General features: G+C 36.7%; 1 protein-coding gene across 4 annotated transcripts; it reads left to right on the top strand.

The window, feature by feature from the left end:
* Window positions 1–698: 698 nt before the first annotated feature.
* Window positions 699–20,342, top strand: LOC127965011 (serine/threonine-protein phosphatase 2A regulatory subunit B'' subunit beta). 4 transcript variants are annotated; one of them, XM_052565532.1, is made up of 14 exons: window positions 699–833; window positions 1,615–2,010; window positions 14,013–14,198; window positions 14,728–14,831; window positions 15,467–15,569; window positions 16,458–16,532; window positions 16,743–16,829; window positions 16,982–17,138; window positions 17,552–17,600; window positions 17,730–17,819; window positions 18,163–18,338; window positions 18,482–18,600; window positions 18,693–18,799; window positions 19,505–20,342. In XM_052565532.1, the coding sequence occupies exons 2-14, from the start codon at window positions 1,657–1,659 to the stop codon at window positions 19,638–19,640; spliced, it is 1,743 nt and encodes a 580-aa protein (XP_052421492.1). In that variant the 5' UTR covers window positions 699–833; window positions 1,615–1,656; the 3' UTR covers window positions 19,641–20,342. The 4 variants fall into 4 exon arrangements, with proteins under 4 accessions (XP_052421492.1, XP_052421490.1, XP_052421491.1 ...); XM_052565530.1 differs by having other exon boundaries at window positions 14,010–14,198; XM_052565531.1 differs by having other exon boundaries at window positions 818–1,424; window positions 14,010–14,198.

Below are 20,342 nucleotides of genomic sequence, written 5' to 3'. Positions count from 1 at the left end.
ACATTTCTTTCTGTTAGGTACAATGCCTAATGTGGTATTATTGTTTCAGGGACATTGCAGGGGGCTCCATATTACTATTTTTTCATCAGTCTAATATTGTGATCATTAGAATTAGTACTTTAGTTGTCTAAACCAATTTCCACTGCACTTCAAGACCTTTCTGTTCAACGTCTCATTTAAATAATATTCTTAAACAGAATATGTCTACATTTTAAATGAAATAAGTAAAGCAAGTGAGAATAAATATACATATAATACGTCTGGGGTAGTAGCCTACAACAGATGAAAAATAAATAAGAAAATAAAGAAAGACATTTTTAGTTGTGGTTATTTTGTGAGCAAAATCTAAATGCTGTCCAAGAACGTAGATCAAGTCATTGTGTTTGGAATAGAATATTTTGGAAAATAATATTTTTCCTTCATATAAAAATCTTTCACTTGCTGGTGATGGTAATGATGGGAAAACATTGCATTGGAATGCTGAGTAATATTCCTACAGTAATTTTTTTTTTTACCTTACGACAGAAATCTTTCCTTTAAAACGGTGATTCTTTTGGAGTCGAGCAAGATCAGAAAACGCTCGCTTCATTCAGTGACTCTTCATTATTCAACTCAACGTTAACTCGAACAGTCCGAACGCGTTCTTATTGCGAATCGACTCGATTGATTCATTTTAACGAACGGCTTCAAACGAACGAGTCGTTCTCGCATGAACTCTCAACTCTGCTCTCGCGATATAAACTTTCCCGGTTACCTGAGGAAACGAGAGTTTGATTCAAAGTGTACCCATTTGAATGAACGAAAACAGCCAAAACTCATCCTAATAACAGAAGGTAGAGTAATGCCAACCAGTTACCTTTCATTCGGTGGACTTTAGCGATTAAAAATACGTTTCTTTGTCTATGTTATGGAATACTGGCGGTGTTTATGTAATTATTTACCCGTAGTCCGTTAGCTGTGGAAGTGTATGCTGCGTGTAACGTAGTCAGCTAGCAACAGCAACAGCAACAAACCATCTCGTTTCTGTCAAAGTTTAGCTAACGTTATTGGTTTTATTTAAACGCGTTCCTTATAAAATAAGGCGAAATTAAATAAGCATATATTCTCGCTGTTCTCTAGTTTCGTCCACCGAGGTGGGATGTTTAGAAACGAGTTTACGTCGCAATAACATAGTTACCGCAGTTAACTTTATGATGTAAAATGCGAAATCTTTGAAACCTTTCTGCCATCGTGTTAAATTTCTGTTATTTATGACACAAGAAGCTAATACCAAATTACCACCGTTTTCAGTACTAACAATGCAAGTGACTATAATGTTTTGGTAGGACCTACATTTCTAATATTTAGTTACTTTTGTAAAGAATAAGTTAATTTTAAGAAGCTTGGTTGAGAGTGAAGATAAGCGAGCAGCGGTTTATGTTCTGGTAAGTTAGGCCTGTGTTTAAACATGAAAAATAAATCATTATATTAATTTAAGTAGATTAGTTCTTTACCAACATAATGCTGCCTGCAAATATATATAAATAATGATCAGTAATTTGTGAATTGCTTAGTCCGTGTTACAAACATCTAAATTTGAGAATTTTGACTGACCTTTTCTGTCTTATACTTTAGGTTATATTTTTGGAAGGATTGGCTGTGTGAAGCAAACTGAGAATGGCATCACCAAAAACACTTCAGCCTGTCCTGAAGATGAAGGTCGACGAGCTCTTCCTCTTTTGGTTGAGTGAGCCAAGTACTCAGGCAATGCTAAAAGTCTACCTCGACAAAATCAAGAATGGAGAAGAAATAGAGCTAAGCCATGCTGATTTCAAGGGCACGAGCACTTTGCTATTAGCAGAAAACAACAACAACAACATTGCCTCAAAGATTAATGCGACAGAGAGAATGACTGCGGCCCTTGGTGCCCCATGCAGCCCTCCTTCAGCCACCCTGCCATCTGCGAGTGGCAGCAATAACAGAGCGGGAGTGAATGCGAGGGCCCTGCGACGCTCTGTCAGCACTAAAAAGGTAAAGCGTCTGTGCTTGGCATTCTCTTTACAATGCAGTATGACCCCAGTTCTGTCACCTTGCAGAGTTTTATATCCAGGCCTGATTATCAGAGTTTGATGCTTGCTTTTCACCTATGCTTCTATGTTAAAAAAAATCTGGGAGCACAATCAAAATTGATCAAATAATACATTTTTCCTTTAATAAAGCTATACAAGAAGACTTTTACAAGCAAAATTAAGTATAAAAAGTAAAAGTACTTCTGCCTCAAACTGTATTTAACAATTATGTAAACAACATAATTACTTTAAAGTTGGCCAATAAATAATTACATTATCATGTTTTGTTTGTCACGTATGTACAATATGATATGGATGGAATCAACTTTTTTACTTTGAATGTGCAGCACTTGCATTTATTTAATGAAATCGAAGCCTTTTTACGTTTATTAATCACTTTAGAATGTATTGCGATTCCTGTTTTTTCATCCCCAAATTTAAGATCTTAAAATAAGACGTTTATTATGTAATTTAAAACACTTAAGACTTTTTAGAATCTTAAATTGAATAAGTGAAAATTCTCTGCTTTTTAATGACCTGCAGGCTTTTTTTTTTTTTTATACACATGATCCTAAATACATTTTCACTTTTAGCACAAATCTATTTTGAGTTGCAAATGCATGTGAAACGCTAACGCTGTCAAGTCCTGGTTAGTCTAAAGAAATGTTATGTTAACTGTCATAGAAGGCAATCTCGAATCTAATAATCCCTCATATTACACAAAAACAACCTTTTTTTTTTTTCTCCACTAGTTCATATCTCATGTGGTAAAAGCTTTTGCCAAATGCGTTCCTACATGTTAATATAGAAACCGTTCATTTTAAAGTGGTTTTCTAGTACAGTTTGATAGGAAATTAAGGAATGTTAACAGCCATTTTACCACTAAGAGAAAAAAATTTAAACTAATTTTTCCCAGTTTAGCCACAAGAGGATGCTGAATGGCTTTTGCAGCTCCTGGTCAGTGCATGTAGGGCTCCTGCTGTGGTCAGATGAGCTCTGTAAACCCTGCATGTCTTTTGTGTAAAGAAATCCTGTTCATGTGTGGCTAGAGGTTGGTCAATCTCTATGCTGTCAATCCCTGGAATGGTAATGACTCTGTCATCATGCACTGTCCAGCGATGCTGGTGGACTTAACTGCTGAGGTTTCAGAGCCTACAAATTCGATTATGCGGGATATCTGTAATTAAAGCAGTGCCTCCATGATACTTCCTGCTGTCAGTGTCAGATCAGCGTGTCATTAAATTCACACATTATATTGGCCCAAATGGAGGAAGCTGATATCAAGAAGACTTATTCATAAGTAACATTGATGCACAAGTGGAAATTAAAAAAAAATTTAATAAAATTAAGTTTAGTATGTGAAACATAAGTCACTGTAATTTAAACATAGCACAACAGAGGACATTTTCTCAGTATTTGAAAAGTCTTATTTCAGTCACATGCAAAAATTTGCTCAACTTGAGGAAAGATAATATAGCAAAATGTGAAAGAAAAACACTTTTTCTTTAAGGATGACAAACAAAGTTGCATTTTAAGGAAAGACATCTGTTTGCAGTGAATGTAAATCTTGAGTAGGGACATTATCTGACCAGTGTGATACTGTATTGTGAAATGCTAAGCAGATGTGTCTAGGCTTTGATTTCTATGTCCAGTTATTCACAAATGCTTTGGTGATCCTACGTGCTGATGGAACAACTGTTGGGTATTTTATGTTTTTTGGCATGATACAACCAACGTGCCCACAACTTGTATTACATGATAATAATGTATTACATAGATTGTGATCCCATATGTTCTATTTTAAGAGGCTGAAGGAATTCCAGAATACAAATACATTCTTCAAAGTATTAGTTAAAAATTCAATTAACGTCATGCTGATGCTGTCGGAACAACTGTTCCAACTCTGACACAGGACACCGGTAAAGATAGCCTTGGTTCCACTGTGCAGGAATTAACTACTGGGAATTTGGCTTACACTTCATAGGCAGTTTACATATTTGTCCATGGTGTAATACAGTATGCATAAATTCAGTCAGATGCTGTTAATGGTCAGAATAATTGGGTGTCCGTCATCCCTGACTCTTGGTTGCAAGGTGAGATGTCATTAAGGCATGTTGTTTGGAAAAATAAAATATGCTAATTGAAGAAATAACTTATGTATGTTATGTACATTAATGTCTAAGGTGGAGAACTTGCTTCCATGCTGTGACATTTTTTTTTCTCACATTTTCTCATCACTTTTTTTCATTTCTAAGTTTTAATATTCAACATTTAATATACATAAAAAGTCAGTTTAGTAAAAGTAAAAACACAAAGTGCTTTCTTTGCGTACCATCCCTACGGTTTAGTATCTTCCCTTTAAAGTATGGGTAATTAAAAGGATCCATTTTGTCAGAAGTGTTCTAATCAAGTTTTGTGCTTTCTGAAGCACATTTCTGCCTCGTTTTGGTTCTTCCCCCTTTCATTATGTTCAAATGATATGCAGTTACAAGGGGATTTTGACTTCTAGCTTTTATTTGAAAGTTTGGTTTGTCTTGATAGGAGTTTATAACTCTTACAGCCTCCTATTGGAACAGTTATCACACAGTGTTTATATTTTTCTCCCCTCCAGCACTTGAATTGTAGCATGTTTGTTAGTGCTCCTCACTTTTGCCTTGCTGGTCATCCTCTCTTCAACCACTTGGATTTACTGACTGGACACAGAGCTTTGTTTGGAAATTGGCACAGTCTGCGCGGACAGCTGCCACCTCTTGTTCAGGCAGATCTTTTTCTCGTTCTGTTAGTACCAGCTTACTCTGACAGTGGAGAGTTGTTTTACGTATAGCACAAACACAGAGACAAATGGAAAGGAAAGTGCTGGAGAAAACTTTCCAATAGATCCAAATGGAAAAACAAAAATATTGACATGTTCACCAGTAGGTTTACTTTGGCCCTTTTGTTGTTTTTTCCTTGTTTATTAATGGACTGATGAGCAAGGACTTCAAAAGCAGTTAGTGAGAAAATTGGGCTTATCAAATGTGTGCAGTATCCTGCCATTGGACAACAACAGGAACTGTTTCTACAGGAATGAGTGGAAGAATGTGGACTTGATGATCTGACATCTAAAAATACTTATTTAAGCCAGGCAGGGCTTTATTTTTGCACCACTTTGTTTGTTAGATGCTCTGGCTCCAAGCCTTCGGTGCATATTCACTCACTTTTATGGCAGATCAGTTGTCACTAAAGTCTGCTTTTATTAATCCAATTAGTTTTCAAAGCAATAATGGGCATAAGGAAGGGATTTTCAGATGCACAACACCCAGCCTCAGAGGTTGAGTTTCTATGGATCAACACAGTTATAAAGAATTGATGTAATTGCAGTCGGTCTCGGAGCGGATGTTTGTTAAAGGACTGAAGATACATTTGTTTCTTGGGGTTGCCTAAACAGAGCATGTTGGGTCTTTTAATAGTCCTCAACTGCTTCAGCCATCATTCTTTGAATTCAGTACTTCTACGCTGTGCTACTAACTAAGACTTGTCATCTATAATAAGCCCTGGAATGGCTGGAAGCTGTAGCCGTGGAAAGTAAAATAAACAAAACATAGGCAGTAATGCATGTTTTTTTTTTCTCTCCCAACAATGCTTTGTGTAGTTTTGCTATAAAGAAATTGTCTACCATGGGTATATAGATGATTAAAAGATTCATTAATTTATTCAACCACTTTTTTTTTTAAATATTGTTTTGCATTAAACAGCGATTTAGAGCTTATGTATGACAAGTTACGACTTGAGGATGCTGTAACGTAAACTGGTGTCTTCCGCTTTGTGTTAAGTGCTGTGTGAGACTGGTGAAAATTCAATAATAGAAATTAAACTACATTTAAGCTCTTTTTTTTTTTTTTCTGGTGATGTCAGCTGAGTCGCCTTCAGCATGCAGGTTAGTAAATAAAGTTGGTGGCATCATGGAAAATAATCAGGAAAGCCTTGTCCACATTGAAATCAGATGTAAAATTGCTTTACTTATTTTAAATTGAATCGTAATTTACTTTCAAATTCCCAAATCGCTGAAGGGTCTGCACAAGGGCTGCATGATTAATCCAGTGCGATTGTCATGAATGTGATTCTTAGTGAACTATTGCTCTGTGTAGTAAATGCTGTTCCATCTGAAAGCATGTGTGTTATTGAAAAGCACCACATTTAATAACATCAATCAAGTTTTTTAAATAAATCCTTCTGTGAGATGATGTGGCTTCTTACACAGAATAAGGCATGCATTATATTTCATAGTATTCTAAGCAGTGATAAAGGCCATGTCGATTAGCATCCCATTAATGTATACTTTATTATAAGAATAAGGAGAACTCGGATAAACCTTATATTGGCAAAGTTGTGTTTATTAGTCACTTCGAATCAGTGAAAGCAGTTTAATCTTCTGTTTATTAAATGCAGTGATTTCTTCTTCGGGGCATATTTGCAGTTTAAGCGCAAGAGCATCCTCTGGCCAATTTACTACTGATCACAGAACGGTGCAGCAATAAAACTGAAGTGAGATAATCAAACTGAGAAAGATTTCTTTTTAGTTAAAACAGGGCTGCGTTCAGCCCCGACAAAACGTTTTTAAACCGAAACAGTGATGCATTGAACACACTGTTCTGATGATGCAAGAGTTGCAACTATGGGAGCTGAGAAGGCCATTCTTTATGTTCTTTGTGAAGAATTTTCGGAGCCTGATGAAGTCTGTATAAATATGTTTAATAGTAGGGGTGTCACGATTCTCCAAATCCTCGATTCGATTGCATTTTCGATTCTAAGGTCACGGTTCGATTCGATTCTCGATTTTTACATTTATTCTCTTTAAAGCACAGATTGTCATTTTTCAAACTAAACTTATGTAATATAATACCTGACCTTTGTTTGCAATGTACCACATTACACTGTCAAATTTAAAACTTTTATTAACAACATAATGTAACAATAACTTATATCTTTAGTCAATTGAAAACTTAAAATAAACTGCCATCCAGTTTCTCTTTTGTAAGTGCAGTCACAAAAGATGACATTCAAGTTCATAACAAAACAAACAAAAACAATAAAAAATGACTAAACTAACCTTCAAATATTACGATGTATCTATTTAAAAGATTAAAGATAAAATGCTTGTTAAACACTGTCATTCATTTAGATTTATTTATATATATATATATATATATATATATATATATATATATATATATATATATATATATATTATGTACAGTATGTGTGTGCGCATCATTACAGTCTGTAAAATATGTTTATCTCTTATTACAAGACTGCAATCACTAGCAATCAGAAGAATTCCAGTTAATCAAGTATCTACAAAAGATCTACTCTATAAACAATGCATTAAATTACATTAAAGACAAAAATAAATTAAACAAGCTAAAGAAATGATTACTCGCATGTATCTGGTCCACTGTTGAAGTCATGGTTCAAGTCAAGTGAATTATTACTCATTTTCTAACAGGCGTCGAATACTGACTTTAGGAAAAGGGGAATAACCAATGACATTTGAGATAACTAAAACAGCAAGCCCCGCCCCATGACTGACAAAAATAAAATTGTTTGCGCGAGCAGAGGTGAGATGATCGAGCGCGAGGATGTGGGGAATGAGCATGCGCGCGCGAGGGCTTTTATTGCGCGCAGAGTACATGTCACGCGTGCGCGAGAGTTTGAAATGAGCTCGCGGGCTCCCGTTTCTTCGCATCCGATTCAGTTTTCCTCTCGCGGAAGCCATATAGCGCGCGCGCGCCAGCATCAGTTGTATGCTCGGTTATTTTTGTCATTGATTTGCCGTCATACAACATGGGGGCGTGGCAGCATCGACGATTCCATTTTTTTAATTCGAAGTTCGAGACTGTGACTTAATTTCGATCGATTTCGATTTAAAATCGAAATCGTGACACCCCTATTTAATAGTGACTTTATTTGTAGTTCATACAGTTTTAATACCCTGTATTTTCTTTCTCATTTTTAGGAAAAGCACTTAATTACTATTGTTTATTTCTATACCAAATGTCATACACTTGTAATGAAGCTAAAAATATAAACAACAACATCATTATGTTGATATCCTATATTTTTACAATAAAACTTAAGACAAACATGTCTACTAATATACTCAGTTGTTGCGTATACCGAGCTGCAACGAACACATTTGTACATTAATTTCCTTGAAGCCATTGTGCGAGTTCACTTTAATACCGTGTGCTTTATATACATGTTGCTGCTGATTGGACTGCAGTTCTGACACACCCACCAAACAAGAGAAAACACACAACGTTGCGCACCGTTTTGAACTTGAACATGCCCCAGATGTTGCCAAAGTTTTCCTTTGGGGACATAATTTGAAGTTGGAAAAAGGTCATAATTACAATATATCACAATTAGACATGTGCCAGTATTCGGTAATGCGATTATATCATTCTTATCGTGTGCACTTCTAAATGCCGTGAAGAATTATGTTACGAATTATTCAGAATTTGGAATGCATTTTAAGAATCCTATTCCCATCAGCTGGTCAAAATGCACAACACCGCTGTATGCTGCTTGAAAGACGATGTAAACAAGCACTCATGAGACGTGCTAAATGAAAGCACATTCACTCTCTGACAGCAGATGGCACTAAACTGCAGAAAAAAAGCAGCCTTTACTTTTAGAAAATATAATAAATAAGTATGGCTGTCACTTTTTTTAGTTCGAAAATCGATTGTACAATCGATCGGACCAACCCAAAAAAGTTTCGAAAATGAAAATAGGGAATCGATTTTAACAAAAATGTACACTATTAATTTTAAAATAATTAAACAATTTAAAAATATGGATGTAACAACTCACAACCAAGCAGAAAAAGAAAATAAAGAATTCCAAAAGTGCAGTATGCGTTGCAAAAGCTAGACCGAAAATACCAGCAATTTTACGCGCCTATAAGACCCAGTGACGTCGAAAGCGTCCTCTTATGCTGCGTTCACACCAAACACAAATAGAGCGTCTGGCAAGAAAATTTTCAATAAGTCAATGTAAAGGCACGTTGACGCGGGTATTTAGGTCTCGCGGCGCGGTAGACGCAAATTCGCCTCGTTCGCTCATCTAGTTAGAGTAGATTCTGAGTTATGAAAAGGACCATTGCAAGCTGAGAGCGACCGGCTTTTGTAGTGGAAAATTGGTAGTAATGCCTAAAACTTTCAGTTTTGATCATACAGATAAGGAAACAATACATCAATTGAATCTGTAAAGGGTCTACTTTTATTTGTATACAGACATGACGACAAAACTTTGTGCATTTATAAAATAAAGATAACAAACAAGGTGTGCTGTCTGTGGTGATCTTCATTTAGAAACGCGTCATTAAAATGAACTGTAACTCAATGAATACTTAACGAAGAGACGAGATATATCTATAGAAAGCTTGACATGTCTATTTTAAACTAAACAAGTGCTACTGAAACAGATATTTTGTGATAAAGTAATCCATATGAAAACAACGTGATGTCCAGTCTTTCACGTCTCCCTTCATTATCTCTAATGCGACCATGCCCACGCACTGAACGCGCTATTGAGATTATAATGTGTCACTTGAAGCTTGCAGCTTGTAAATGCCCATACAGAAAACAAAGCAGCGAGACTGTTGTTCAAGTTTTTTTTATTTTACTGTTTGCTTCGCGATGAGGAATAAGACATAATTCAAGAAGATGTGATGAGGATTATCTCAGGATTTGAGTTTTGGATTTCCTTTAATTTATTTTCTTAATTTTATTATTATTTCTAGGAAAATATTAAATAATTTCTTTAATTAAATTATACTCTTAATAATAAACTAAAACTGCCAGTAAGTGGTGGTAAATGTCTTGATGATTAAGTCATCGAGTCATTTATTCATTCATTTGATTTGTTCAAATGGTTGATTCATAGTGAAGTAAATGGTTCTTTATGAATGGTTCAAAGCCAACGCATATGCCAATAGTTCAATGCGCCAAATGGTTAACAAAATTTGTTCAAAACATGGTTTAAGAAATTAAATGCCGCTGTGGGTTGCTCAGAGATGAACAGTTCTGCTTTGTCATTATCTTCTGGTTGGCAAAATTGAGCAAAACAGACATCATTGTGTCTAAAATAACACGATATTAACTTCTTAATGAACTGTTGTATAAGAGGTGTATCACATTTGCACTAGTGTGATATTGCACTTAGCCTACTTCTCGTGTGATATTTCTTAACTTTGTGATGTAAATATGAGACACAATCTCTGCCCCATATCTTGAATTTTTGGGATATTTTCTAGGCTCCATCATGCAGTAAGTTGTTGCCCTGCCTCTTATTAGTCATCAATCGACTGTATGAAGTGGCAGATGATCAACATAGGTCTGGGGTGGAGCAAATGCATCAAATGCGTTAATAATTTGAACACGTTATTTTTCTCCATAATTAATCTAAATTAATCTAAATTATCAGCCCTAATCTTAAAATGGTGCTTTTTGAATTTGGCAAAATGGGTACAAAGTAAATTATTGTTTGAGATGTTTTAATTCCCCTATAGCAACTCTGATTTCGAACAGGCCCATGTTTAGTGATCTGAGCTCTGTACTGTTCCTCTAAAATCATGCATATCTCAGTCACCCCATGCATATGATTGGTTAATACATGTTTCAGATGCAAAATGTATTCAGCTCCAATCATATCAAATAAAAAAACAACTTGAGGGACACTAAATGATGATTTTAATTTTTGGGGGCGGGGGTCTGTTTTTTAATAACTGATTAATCTTCAGATGCTTGTGTAGATTTGAAGAATGCTGATCTATCAGAACATTGCATCCTATTGCAGTTAATCTGTGTTGTTCTTAGCTGCTGTATCTCCTGGATACAGAATCACAGGCTTCCAAGTGAGCAGGTTTGTCTCTTTACATAACCTCTGTGAGAGCAGTGGAATGCACACTGAAAAGGGCAGATCCACACCCCCTCCGATTGTCACCCACCCCACACACACACGCACAAACAGCCTCGTCCTATCTCCCCAGTGACTTTTTTTCAGGAAAGGACTGTCTGACCTCTGCCAGCCACTATTGGATGTATGGAGCAACAGGCTGGGCTGTGATTCAGGCTACTACACGGCTGAAGCAAGCAGCTGCCATTCGTTAAAGGGAGCTGGTGCTCTGATAAAGACAGACAGAGGAGTGTCCTGTGGTGGGACAGTCACTGAGCGAGATTATCCTGACCCTGGAGTGCGTACTGTCTGCCACACTGGCTCCATTAGCTGACAGCAGCATGAGAATGAAGGAGATCTCTTTACGGCAGGACCCTGACCTAAGGAAGGAGCTAGCACTGCTGGCGCGTGGCTGCGACTTTGTGCTACCCTCTCGCTTTAAGAAGAGGCTCAAAGCCTTCCAGCAAGGACAGGCAGGTTGTCTTATATGTTCTGTGTGAAGCCATCAGACCAATCTTGTTTGCTTAATGCTATTGCTGTCAGTCACAGTGGGGATGTGATGTTAGTGTCCATTAGCTGTGTGGTTATAGTTGTGCAATCGTAGGTTTTTATTTATTTATTTTTTAAATGAGTGGCTAGAGAGGATTATTGGCGGTTTTAAGAGCATCCAAATGTTTAGGGTTGAGCAGGAGGCTCTGTCTGCCCTGTGCTGCAGTTGATGATGGTCATTCCCTTTTATAGACATGGCTGACACTGACTGGAGGAGGCAAGATTAAACGCATTCATCTCTCACAGTGGGTTAGACTGAGTAGAATCCCCTGCATACCACTTCAGAGAAAGACTTTCCAAGTGCGTTAGGCTTCCAAACGTCCATGCAGGGTCTTAAAAATTAGTGTATTTGAAAGCAAGTTTTTATCTGCTTTTTGTGCTGTTATTGATGAGTAGCAGTGGACTACTGCTAGACATATGTTATGGATGTCTCTAGAATGAGATGAGGTAGTAAAATAGCTAACCTATCACAAGAGACTGAAGCAATAAGTAAATTATCAAAATTACCATTTTTTTGGGAAATGTAAACCATTTCTGAAGCTGTTGTTTACTGAGAGGGGATACGGCTGTCCATGTAGTTTTTTATTGCTGCATAAAATAAGGATGCACAGTTAATGACCATTTAATTTTCAGTATAGCCTTATGTGATTCATTAAACTACAAAAAGCAGTATTCTTTTTATAAACTTAATGATTCTTAATGACACTTTTCAATAACGTCATTGTGATAACGTCATTGTGTAGTTGAAAGTAATTTATTTAAATGGTCTTGTAATGTTGGAATGATTTTTGTTTTAATTTGACCAAATTGCTATTTGCTATTTTTGCTTTCTTTAAAATGTTATGAAAAAATCTTGGAGCTGGTTTGTTTTGTTCCTGACTTTGTTCATGATATTTACTGAAAAAGTTTTTTTTTAAATCCCATTTGGAGAAAATAGTTGTGAAATATGTTGGGAACCAAGGCTGCTCAATAATTGGCCATTCACTGTTGCTTTCTATAATATGAAATGTTTATGCATTTCATGTAATGTTTTGCCATGCTGAGTTAATTAAATAAATTCAGTGGAATGTGAAGACTACATTAGAGTTTTGTTAATAATGGATTTGGAATAAATTACATATTAAAACTGGCATCACAAATGGGATTTTTCTTTTTTTATGCCTGAATAAGGCATGACAGTGAAGGTTATGAATATCTGCTTCCATATCACAGTAACCAAATATTTGTCACCTAAAAATTTACATCTCTCAGGATAAAACGGCAGCACAGAAGGTCAGGTTGGCTGGAGCCTACATGTCCATGTGTCTAATACAGAAAAGTCAACTGGATCTTGTTCAGTGTAATGTTGCCTATTCTAGAGAGTGTGCTTTGATGGAGTTTTTTTTCCCTGTGTGGAAGTTCTAGGGGGTCAAGATCTTCACAGCTGCAGCCTGACACTCAAATAGTTGAGGTTTTAAGTTACTGTGGGAAGCTGAGCCTTTGTAAAATCAGTAATAAGAGGAATTTAACCACAAGTGTTCACAAAACATTTGGGCATGAAGGACTTTTTGTCATTTGATAATGCCATTCTACTGCTGTTTGTGCACACTAGTCACGTTTTCTCAAAATCCCCAACAATATTTTTAAATGTTGCTCTTCATAGAGCTTTCATCCACCCAAGGTCCTAAAACCTGTTCTGCAAATAAAAAATAAAAAATCTTGAACATTTCAGGCAATGCATTGTCAACATCAACGTTTGCCTCCGACTGTTGTTCTTTTAATAAACTCTTTAGAAATGCTTTAAATTTATATTTTTTTAATCAGTGTTACTAAATACCTGATTGTCAAATGTATAACCAGTCCAATAGTTTATTTCTGATGTTGTTTACCATACCAAGTTGATCCGTTTCCAACAGTAATGTTTGCAAGTCTGAACCTGCAGTCCATCACAAGTTGTTATCTGTTTTGTAACTGTTCTTTTCATAACATGAGAGCAAATAGATTTGACATGAACAAAAGCTTAGCACTGGTTATCACACTAGAGAGATTCCTGTTTAACTTCATCCAGACTCAGCCAAAAGTCATAGTTGTTTATGTACTAGACTTTTTTTCTGTCGAGGTTTATAATTGTTTTTGTTTTTAAGGAAGTGTAACAAAGCTTAAGGAAAACCAGTTTAAAATGTTAAACGAAAAGGGCTTACCCTTATTTTGTATTTAGTTGTCACGAATGAGTCACAGCTCATGTTTCAAACCATTATCCACGTTACATTTTCTTATCCTTCATGTCATCACATGGAACAAAAATCCTAAAAATATTGCAAGCTTTCTCCTTAAAGTCATCCTCAAGGGTGTCAGAGTTGTTTTACGCTCTCTGAGGCGACTTCATTAAGCCATCACTGTGAAATGCTGATTGAGGTGAAATTTTCAGAGCAACCGTACATCTCTCCCACGATGAGTCTTGTGGCTAATGGTTATTATTTCTGTCTTTTCCAGCAGGCGCAGGCTAAGAAAGAGGAGCCCGTTACACCAGCTTTAAGTGAAAGCATTCCAAAGTTCTACTTCCCTCGAGGACAGCCCCAGGCCAATATCAACATAGACAATCTTATTTCCAAGATAGAAAAAATATTTTCTCAATTTCCTGATGAAAGAGTCACTTTAAAAGACATGGGTCTAGTCGCCAAGGTAAGTGTGGTTTGTAACGTGCCACCTTTATCCATTTGGCAAATTGTTCATTTTGTGTAACTAACGTATAACTGTTTACAAGTTTGAAGGTTTTACTTTTCCTGTAGCCAGTGGAAAAATATCACCACTGTTTACATGTTAAATTACTTATCCTGAATAGAACCTGTCTAGGTAAACGATGGGATTTAGAAATTTAAACAAAATGATGTATAAACATAATCATTGCTAATTAGCCCCATTTATAGTTTCTACAGCACATGTGAAAGATGTAGTCATAATGTCCAAGCACTTAACAGAAACCTCTGATTGAGCTCAATTGCCCGTTTAAGAGAGAAGGGTTATAGTGTTGCTTTTTATTTTTGAATTGAACTGTAACATTCAGATCTCAAAACTTTGTGGTCTGTTTGGCACTTACTTGTTTAGATAGAAAAATAACAGTCATTTTGAAATTCATTACGTCTTGATCTATTTGTCATCCTGACGTTGCAGTAACAATCTATTTCTGTGTGACACTTTTGTCTCCCTGCAGGCCTGCGAGTGCCCACTCTATTGGAAAGCTCCATTGTTCCATGCTGCCGGAGGAGACAGGAGGGGATATGTGTCCGTTCACAAGTTTGTGGCAATGTGGCGAAAGTAAGACAATAGTTCTCTTCACAGTGCCCTCTCATATTATTATCGATAAGAGGTCAATGGCTGCACATGGTGCTTTTTAACAAGTGTGTATGTCCTTAGAGCTGAGGTGCTGTGAGCTCTGTGTACAATTCTGGGATATTCTTATTGTCTACAATGATACTGTGTCCCTGAATTGCTTTGTTTTATTTATTTAACATTTTTGTGTGGCTGTTTTGTATATACTCATTCAAGTTTTTAACTGAGGGAGTGTGAAAATTCTGCAGAGAGCCCATGATATACACTAGAATGTCCTTGAAATATAATTTAATTAAAAAAAAAACACATAGCTATAAAGCATACCTTCTATATCATTAATGTACCATGTCTAGAAATACATTTTCGCAAATATAATGAGATTAATTTCTGGCTAAGCATCTGGGTGTGCTGTCTATGAATCTGTAAAGGTTGGAAACTCCTGTTTTAAATCATTATTCTTCCATCTATGCATGTCAGAACTGGCTGAGTGTGAATTCTGGAGCTTCATTTGTAGATTGCAATAATCCGAAGACATATATTTGAAGTGAAGGGTTTTGGAGACCATATTGCTCTTTGAAAGGGTGAGAGGGAGCCTGAAACCATCTGTTCCCTCCCCACAGAGTGCTTCAGACCTGTCATGATGACGCATCCAAATTTCTTCACCTTCTGGCCAAGCCTGGCTGCAATTATTTGGAACAAGAGGACTTTATTCCATTCCTGCAGGTACAGAGTTCTGGAATAGAGACCCACCACTGAGAACACAGACACACACCGATCAAAATGCACCGAGCATTGATGATTTCAACATTATTATTTCCTCTCATTCCTTTTTTTATGTACTTTAAAAATTCTAAGTGTGAAGCTTAACGTTGTGAAATAATTGTGTGCAGAAGTGTATTCTTTGAGTTCAGTGATGGACATGTCATTTATATTCACTGGCAGGATTGGCCGTGCGCACTGGAGGAGATTCATTCTGGCATCCGCACTTTAATTTGTATTGTGTAGCTTTAGCAATTGCTTTGACCGTTTTGATGAATGAAAAAAGTATTGTTATGGAGTAGATTGGCCTGTTCCCGTCTGCTCCTTTACAGCAGTGATTTATGTGTTTTTCTATTGTTTAATTTCACATGGGGAAGGGTCAAAGAGTGCCGCACCTCCCCCAAAATAAGATATCGTAATTTATCGCCTTTTACGCATATTTACCAGTATTTGACAATGAAATATGCATGAGTAAAATCTTTGTTTCCCTGCTGTAGAATGCACTAGATGGAAAAGCCAGCAGGCCATATGTATGCAGAGAGTGAGACCGGCTGAAACTGATGCACAAGCTGAAAACTGGACTTGGCCTTAAAATCACCCCTTTTGTTCTTTAGAAGTTTAATACCTTTAACATTCCCACACATCTTGTACCAACGCATTAGCCTGTGCAAGTGGACAGACTAAAATGATTCGCCTTTTCTCTGTAATCTAATCCAGAACCTCTTTGCACACAAATGGTTAACACTGCTGGGTTTTTTTCTTCTCTTGTAAGCCATGTCAATTATTATATGCTGACTTTGATGTTATATTGGTGTGTGAATCATTTTTATACTTTTTTTTTTTTTTTTTAAGGATGTGGTGGATTCACATACAGGTCTGGCATTTCTAAAGGAGGCTTCAGACTTTCACTCACGCTACATTACCACTGTAAGGAATACTTCCAATTGTGTATTTTTCTAGTAATTCAAATGCTTTTTGTATATTAAGCATGGATTTGCACCATTAACTAAAACCTCAAATAACCTGAACAGACTGTGTATACTGTGCACCATAAGTCTGGACAGTTTAAATCAGCAAAGTCTTATTGAATTGCTTCAATCAACCTGATGTTCAACAAGGTGCTTTTTCTGCCAACAGGTAGTCCAAAGGATATTTTATAATGTAAACCGCTCATGGACTGGAAAAATAACATGTTCCGAACTCAGGAGAAGTAGTTTTCTACAGGTAAACTAAATAAAAAGGTTATTATTGTTTTTAAGTAATATGATTTTATGTTGGAATTTCTACTGCTGATTTTTCTGAAATCAGGCTGGCCAATCTACAATTTAGGTGACTACACTTTTCCGTTGTGTAATGGTGAAAATGTTTCTCAACAGAATGTGGCACTTCTTGAAGAAGAGGAAGAGATTAACCAGTTGACAGAGTTCTTCTCTTATGAACATTTCTATGTGATCTACTGTAAGTTCTGGGAGCTGGACACGGATCATGACTTGTACATAGACCAGAGAGACCTGATGCGACATAATGATCAAGGTACCCATCCACCCGCTGCGCTCTTAAGACCATCACATTCTTCTGACATGCTGTCTATCGATTGGCTGCTTATTGTTCGAGGTGACGTTAAATATCCCCTCCAGCAGCACTTGACTGCATATGTTTCTGTTTGCTACAGAATGAGTTTAGTAAATTGAATGAAGTGCGGTGAAGTTTTAACATCAGTTTCCTCTAGAATGACGGCATGTCTGGCACTCTAGTCATTTTATCTCCTTTCAGGCAGGGTCAAAAATCATTGTCTTTAAAATGATAAAATAATGATATTAAATCACTATGTCTTGTGCTTGCAATTTACAATATTTACAACCTTTGACTGCAAATTATTACCAAGTTTAAGAATTTTCTATGAATAAAGGAGAAGACTGATGTGATCTTTCTGTTCACTTTGACAGCCATATCCCACCGAATGACTGGGAGATTATTCTCAGGAGCTGTAACCAGGTACCAACTCTCATTTTTCAGAAATTCTTTTGTTTCTCTCCACTTTTTGAAAGCTTGCATGTCGTATGTCGCATTATTATAGATTTTATGAGTGTTTTTATGAGTAGTTATTTATACTCTGATGCCCAGGGACAGAAAAGTTCACAAAGAGGGCAGACTGAGCTACGCCGACTTCGTGTGGTTCCTCATATCTGAGGAAGACAAAAAGACAGAGACCAGGTAACTGAAATCACCTTCCTTCATCTGTTTATTTTTTTATTATTATTATTATTGCTTATAGATGTTCTAAAATGTTTTTTTTTTTTTTTATATATTATTATTATTATTATATTATTACTGTTTTTTTTTTTGTTTTTTTTTATTAATGATAGGACTGCAACTATCAACTTTCTTGATAATGAATCTATCAATTCTTTATTTGAAAGTGCACATTAACATGAAAAAGCTGAAGGCTATAAAAAGTTAAACCAACTTTGAATGAATATCTTGTTTCATGTTTTAACAGTGTTTACATAATCGTTTTATTTACATAATCTGATATATATTCTTGTTGATTGTGTAGCATCGAGTACTGGTTTCGCTGTATGGATCTGGATGGGGATGGAGTTCTGTCCATGTATGAGCTGGAGTACTTCTACCAGGAGCAGTCTCAGAAGCTTGAGGCCTTGGCCATTGAACCACTGCCTTTCGAGGACTGCCTGTGCCAAATGTTAGATATGGTTAAGCCAGAAATCCCAGGTATTGTTTGAAATGAATAACTTGGATTGAATTTCCTAGACTTAGCATGCTCGTCTGCTATCATTCTAAAGTAGTCACACACCCTAGGTAAAGTGAGCAAAACTGTAAAGACTTGCAACGTGTTTGCTTTATTTTTTTGTTAGGAAAAATCTCTCTCAGGGACTTGAAGAGATGTAAACTTTCCCATATTTTCTTTGACACCTTCTTCAACGTTGAGAAGTACCTAGACCACGAACAGAGGGACCCCTTACTGGCTGCAAGGGTAAAGAATAACATGATTTATATCATTTTATGCTTATTTTGGTCACTTTGATGATTTGATGCTATTGCTGTTCTGCATTTGTCACTTTATAGGATGCTGAGACGGTGGGACAGGAGATTTCTGACTGGGAGAGATATGCTGCAGAAGAGTATGATAACTTGGTAGCTGAGGAAACTGCGAACGAGCCGTACAACGATTGGTAAGACTGTACTTTTCAGTTGTAGTACCCACAGACCACAGTATTATCACTCTGCAGCATCATAGATGAACTAACAACACTGAACTTCAGCTGCAAGCCGCCTCTCTAAAACATAACAGGACTTAACCTCATGCAGCAGTTTTAATAACATCAAACATGATTTGCTCCAGTGTCACTGCACTAAATCAGTGATCAGAGGGCTGGTGAGGTATTATGTGATGCGTTTAGGATCGGCACAGACTTCTAATGGCAGGAGTTGAAACGGGTAAGACACTGTAGATGCAGGATTGAGGTTCCTTCTGTTCTCCCCCACTTCTGTGCCTCGTGGCTTCACCTGGTCACGGTGTAGATCCATCACGTAACGGATTAAAGTACGTTTTACAGTTTCTGCAAACTGTGTCTTTTCAATGGCACACGTTTACATGTCAGTTCCCGAACTCTTTTGCCCGCCAGTTGGTACTAGAAGTTTTTTTTTCTACGTGTAGGAAACGCCTCTCTCCAATTTTGATTACATTTTTAAATGTCTAATCAAAGTACAGGACTGTGTATGTTATAAATTCCATTTATAAAGGTATGAACTGCTTTATCATGAATGATATTATTGGTTTAGACTGTCACAAAACATTCAGACTGAAAGGGCTGGGCGAAGTACATTTGGTCATTTTAATTCAATGTACATTTTTTTTTGTTTTGCTTTCTTTTCAGCTATGACAATGTTCTACACCCAATTGATCACATTACATGTGCTTTTGACCTGGGGAATGAGAAGAGACCTCTCTTTGAGATCCCCAACCCTCACTGTGACCTGGATGAATACGAATACGTGGATGATTTTGAATGACAGCCACCACCACACAACACAAGTAAGGCCACCATCTGCTAGCGTGTAGAACAGGACGTGGACCAATCCTGCTCTCCTGGGTCAGCTAACCAAGGCTTGAGAGTGTACAGCCACTGGATACCAGACAGTAAGCCAGCAGTCTGACAAGGATCTGTTTAGCAAGACAGATTGTGCTGGTCCAGTCTATCGGTCAGTCTGACATCAATGCACAACCAGCTTTCTGAAAAACATGTAGCTGCACTGTAGGTTTTAAGCAACTACACTACTCTGGAACCAAACCGGTACACTTGAGATATTGAATATGCACTAAGTTGATAAATATTTAAATATTTTTTATGCACATTATTGGCCAATAAGACATTCCAGAGATTCACCAAAGTGATTTCAGCTTGATTTCATGTATGGCTTATTTCTCGTGGAGCTCTGTCGACTTGCCTTATGTGTTTGAGGGTCACATTGATATGAAATAATGCAGTTATTAGACTCGGACATTTTACTGTCTGTGTGAGAAGTGTTTCTAAATTATTATGTATTTATATGTATTTGTAAATATTTGTTTGCCTCGTTTGTTCTAAACCTTTAGGCTTTAGTCCAGCTAAATGTTTTCAACAAATCATGCTTGTATTATTTCTATAGAAGTGCTTCTTAACAATGTGCTTTTATTATTGTAAAGAGTTCAATAAAGTATTAAGACAAAAGTAA

This window comes from Carassius gibelio, chromosome B9 (genome assembly GCF_023724105.1).
Source record: "Carassius gibelio isolate Cgi1373 ecotype wild population from Czech Republic chromosome B9, carGib1.2-hapl.c, whole genome shotgun sequence".
In the NCBI taxonomy this organism is placed as follows: Eukaryota; Metazoa; Chordata; class Actinopteri; order Cypriniformes; family Cyprinidae; genus Carassius; species Carassius gibelio.
This window is presented reverse-complemented; position numbering and strand designations above follow the sequence as displayed.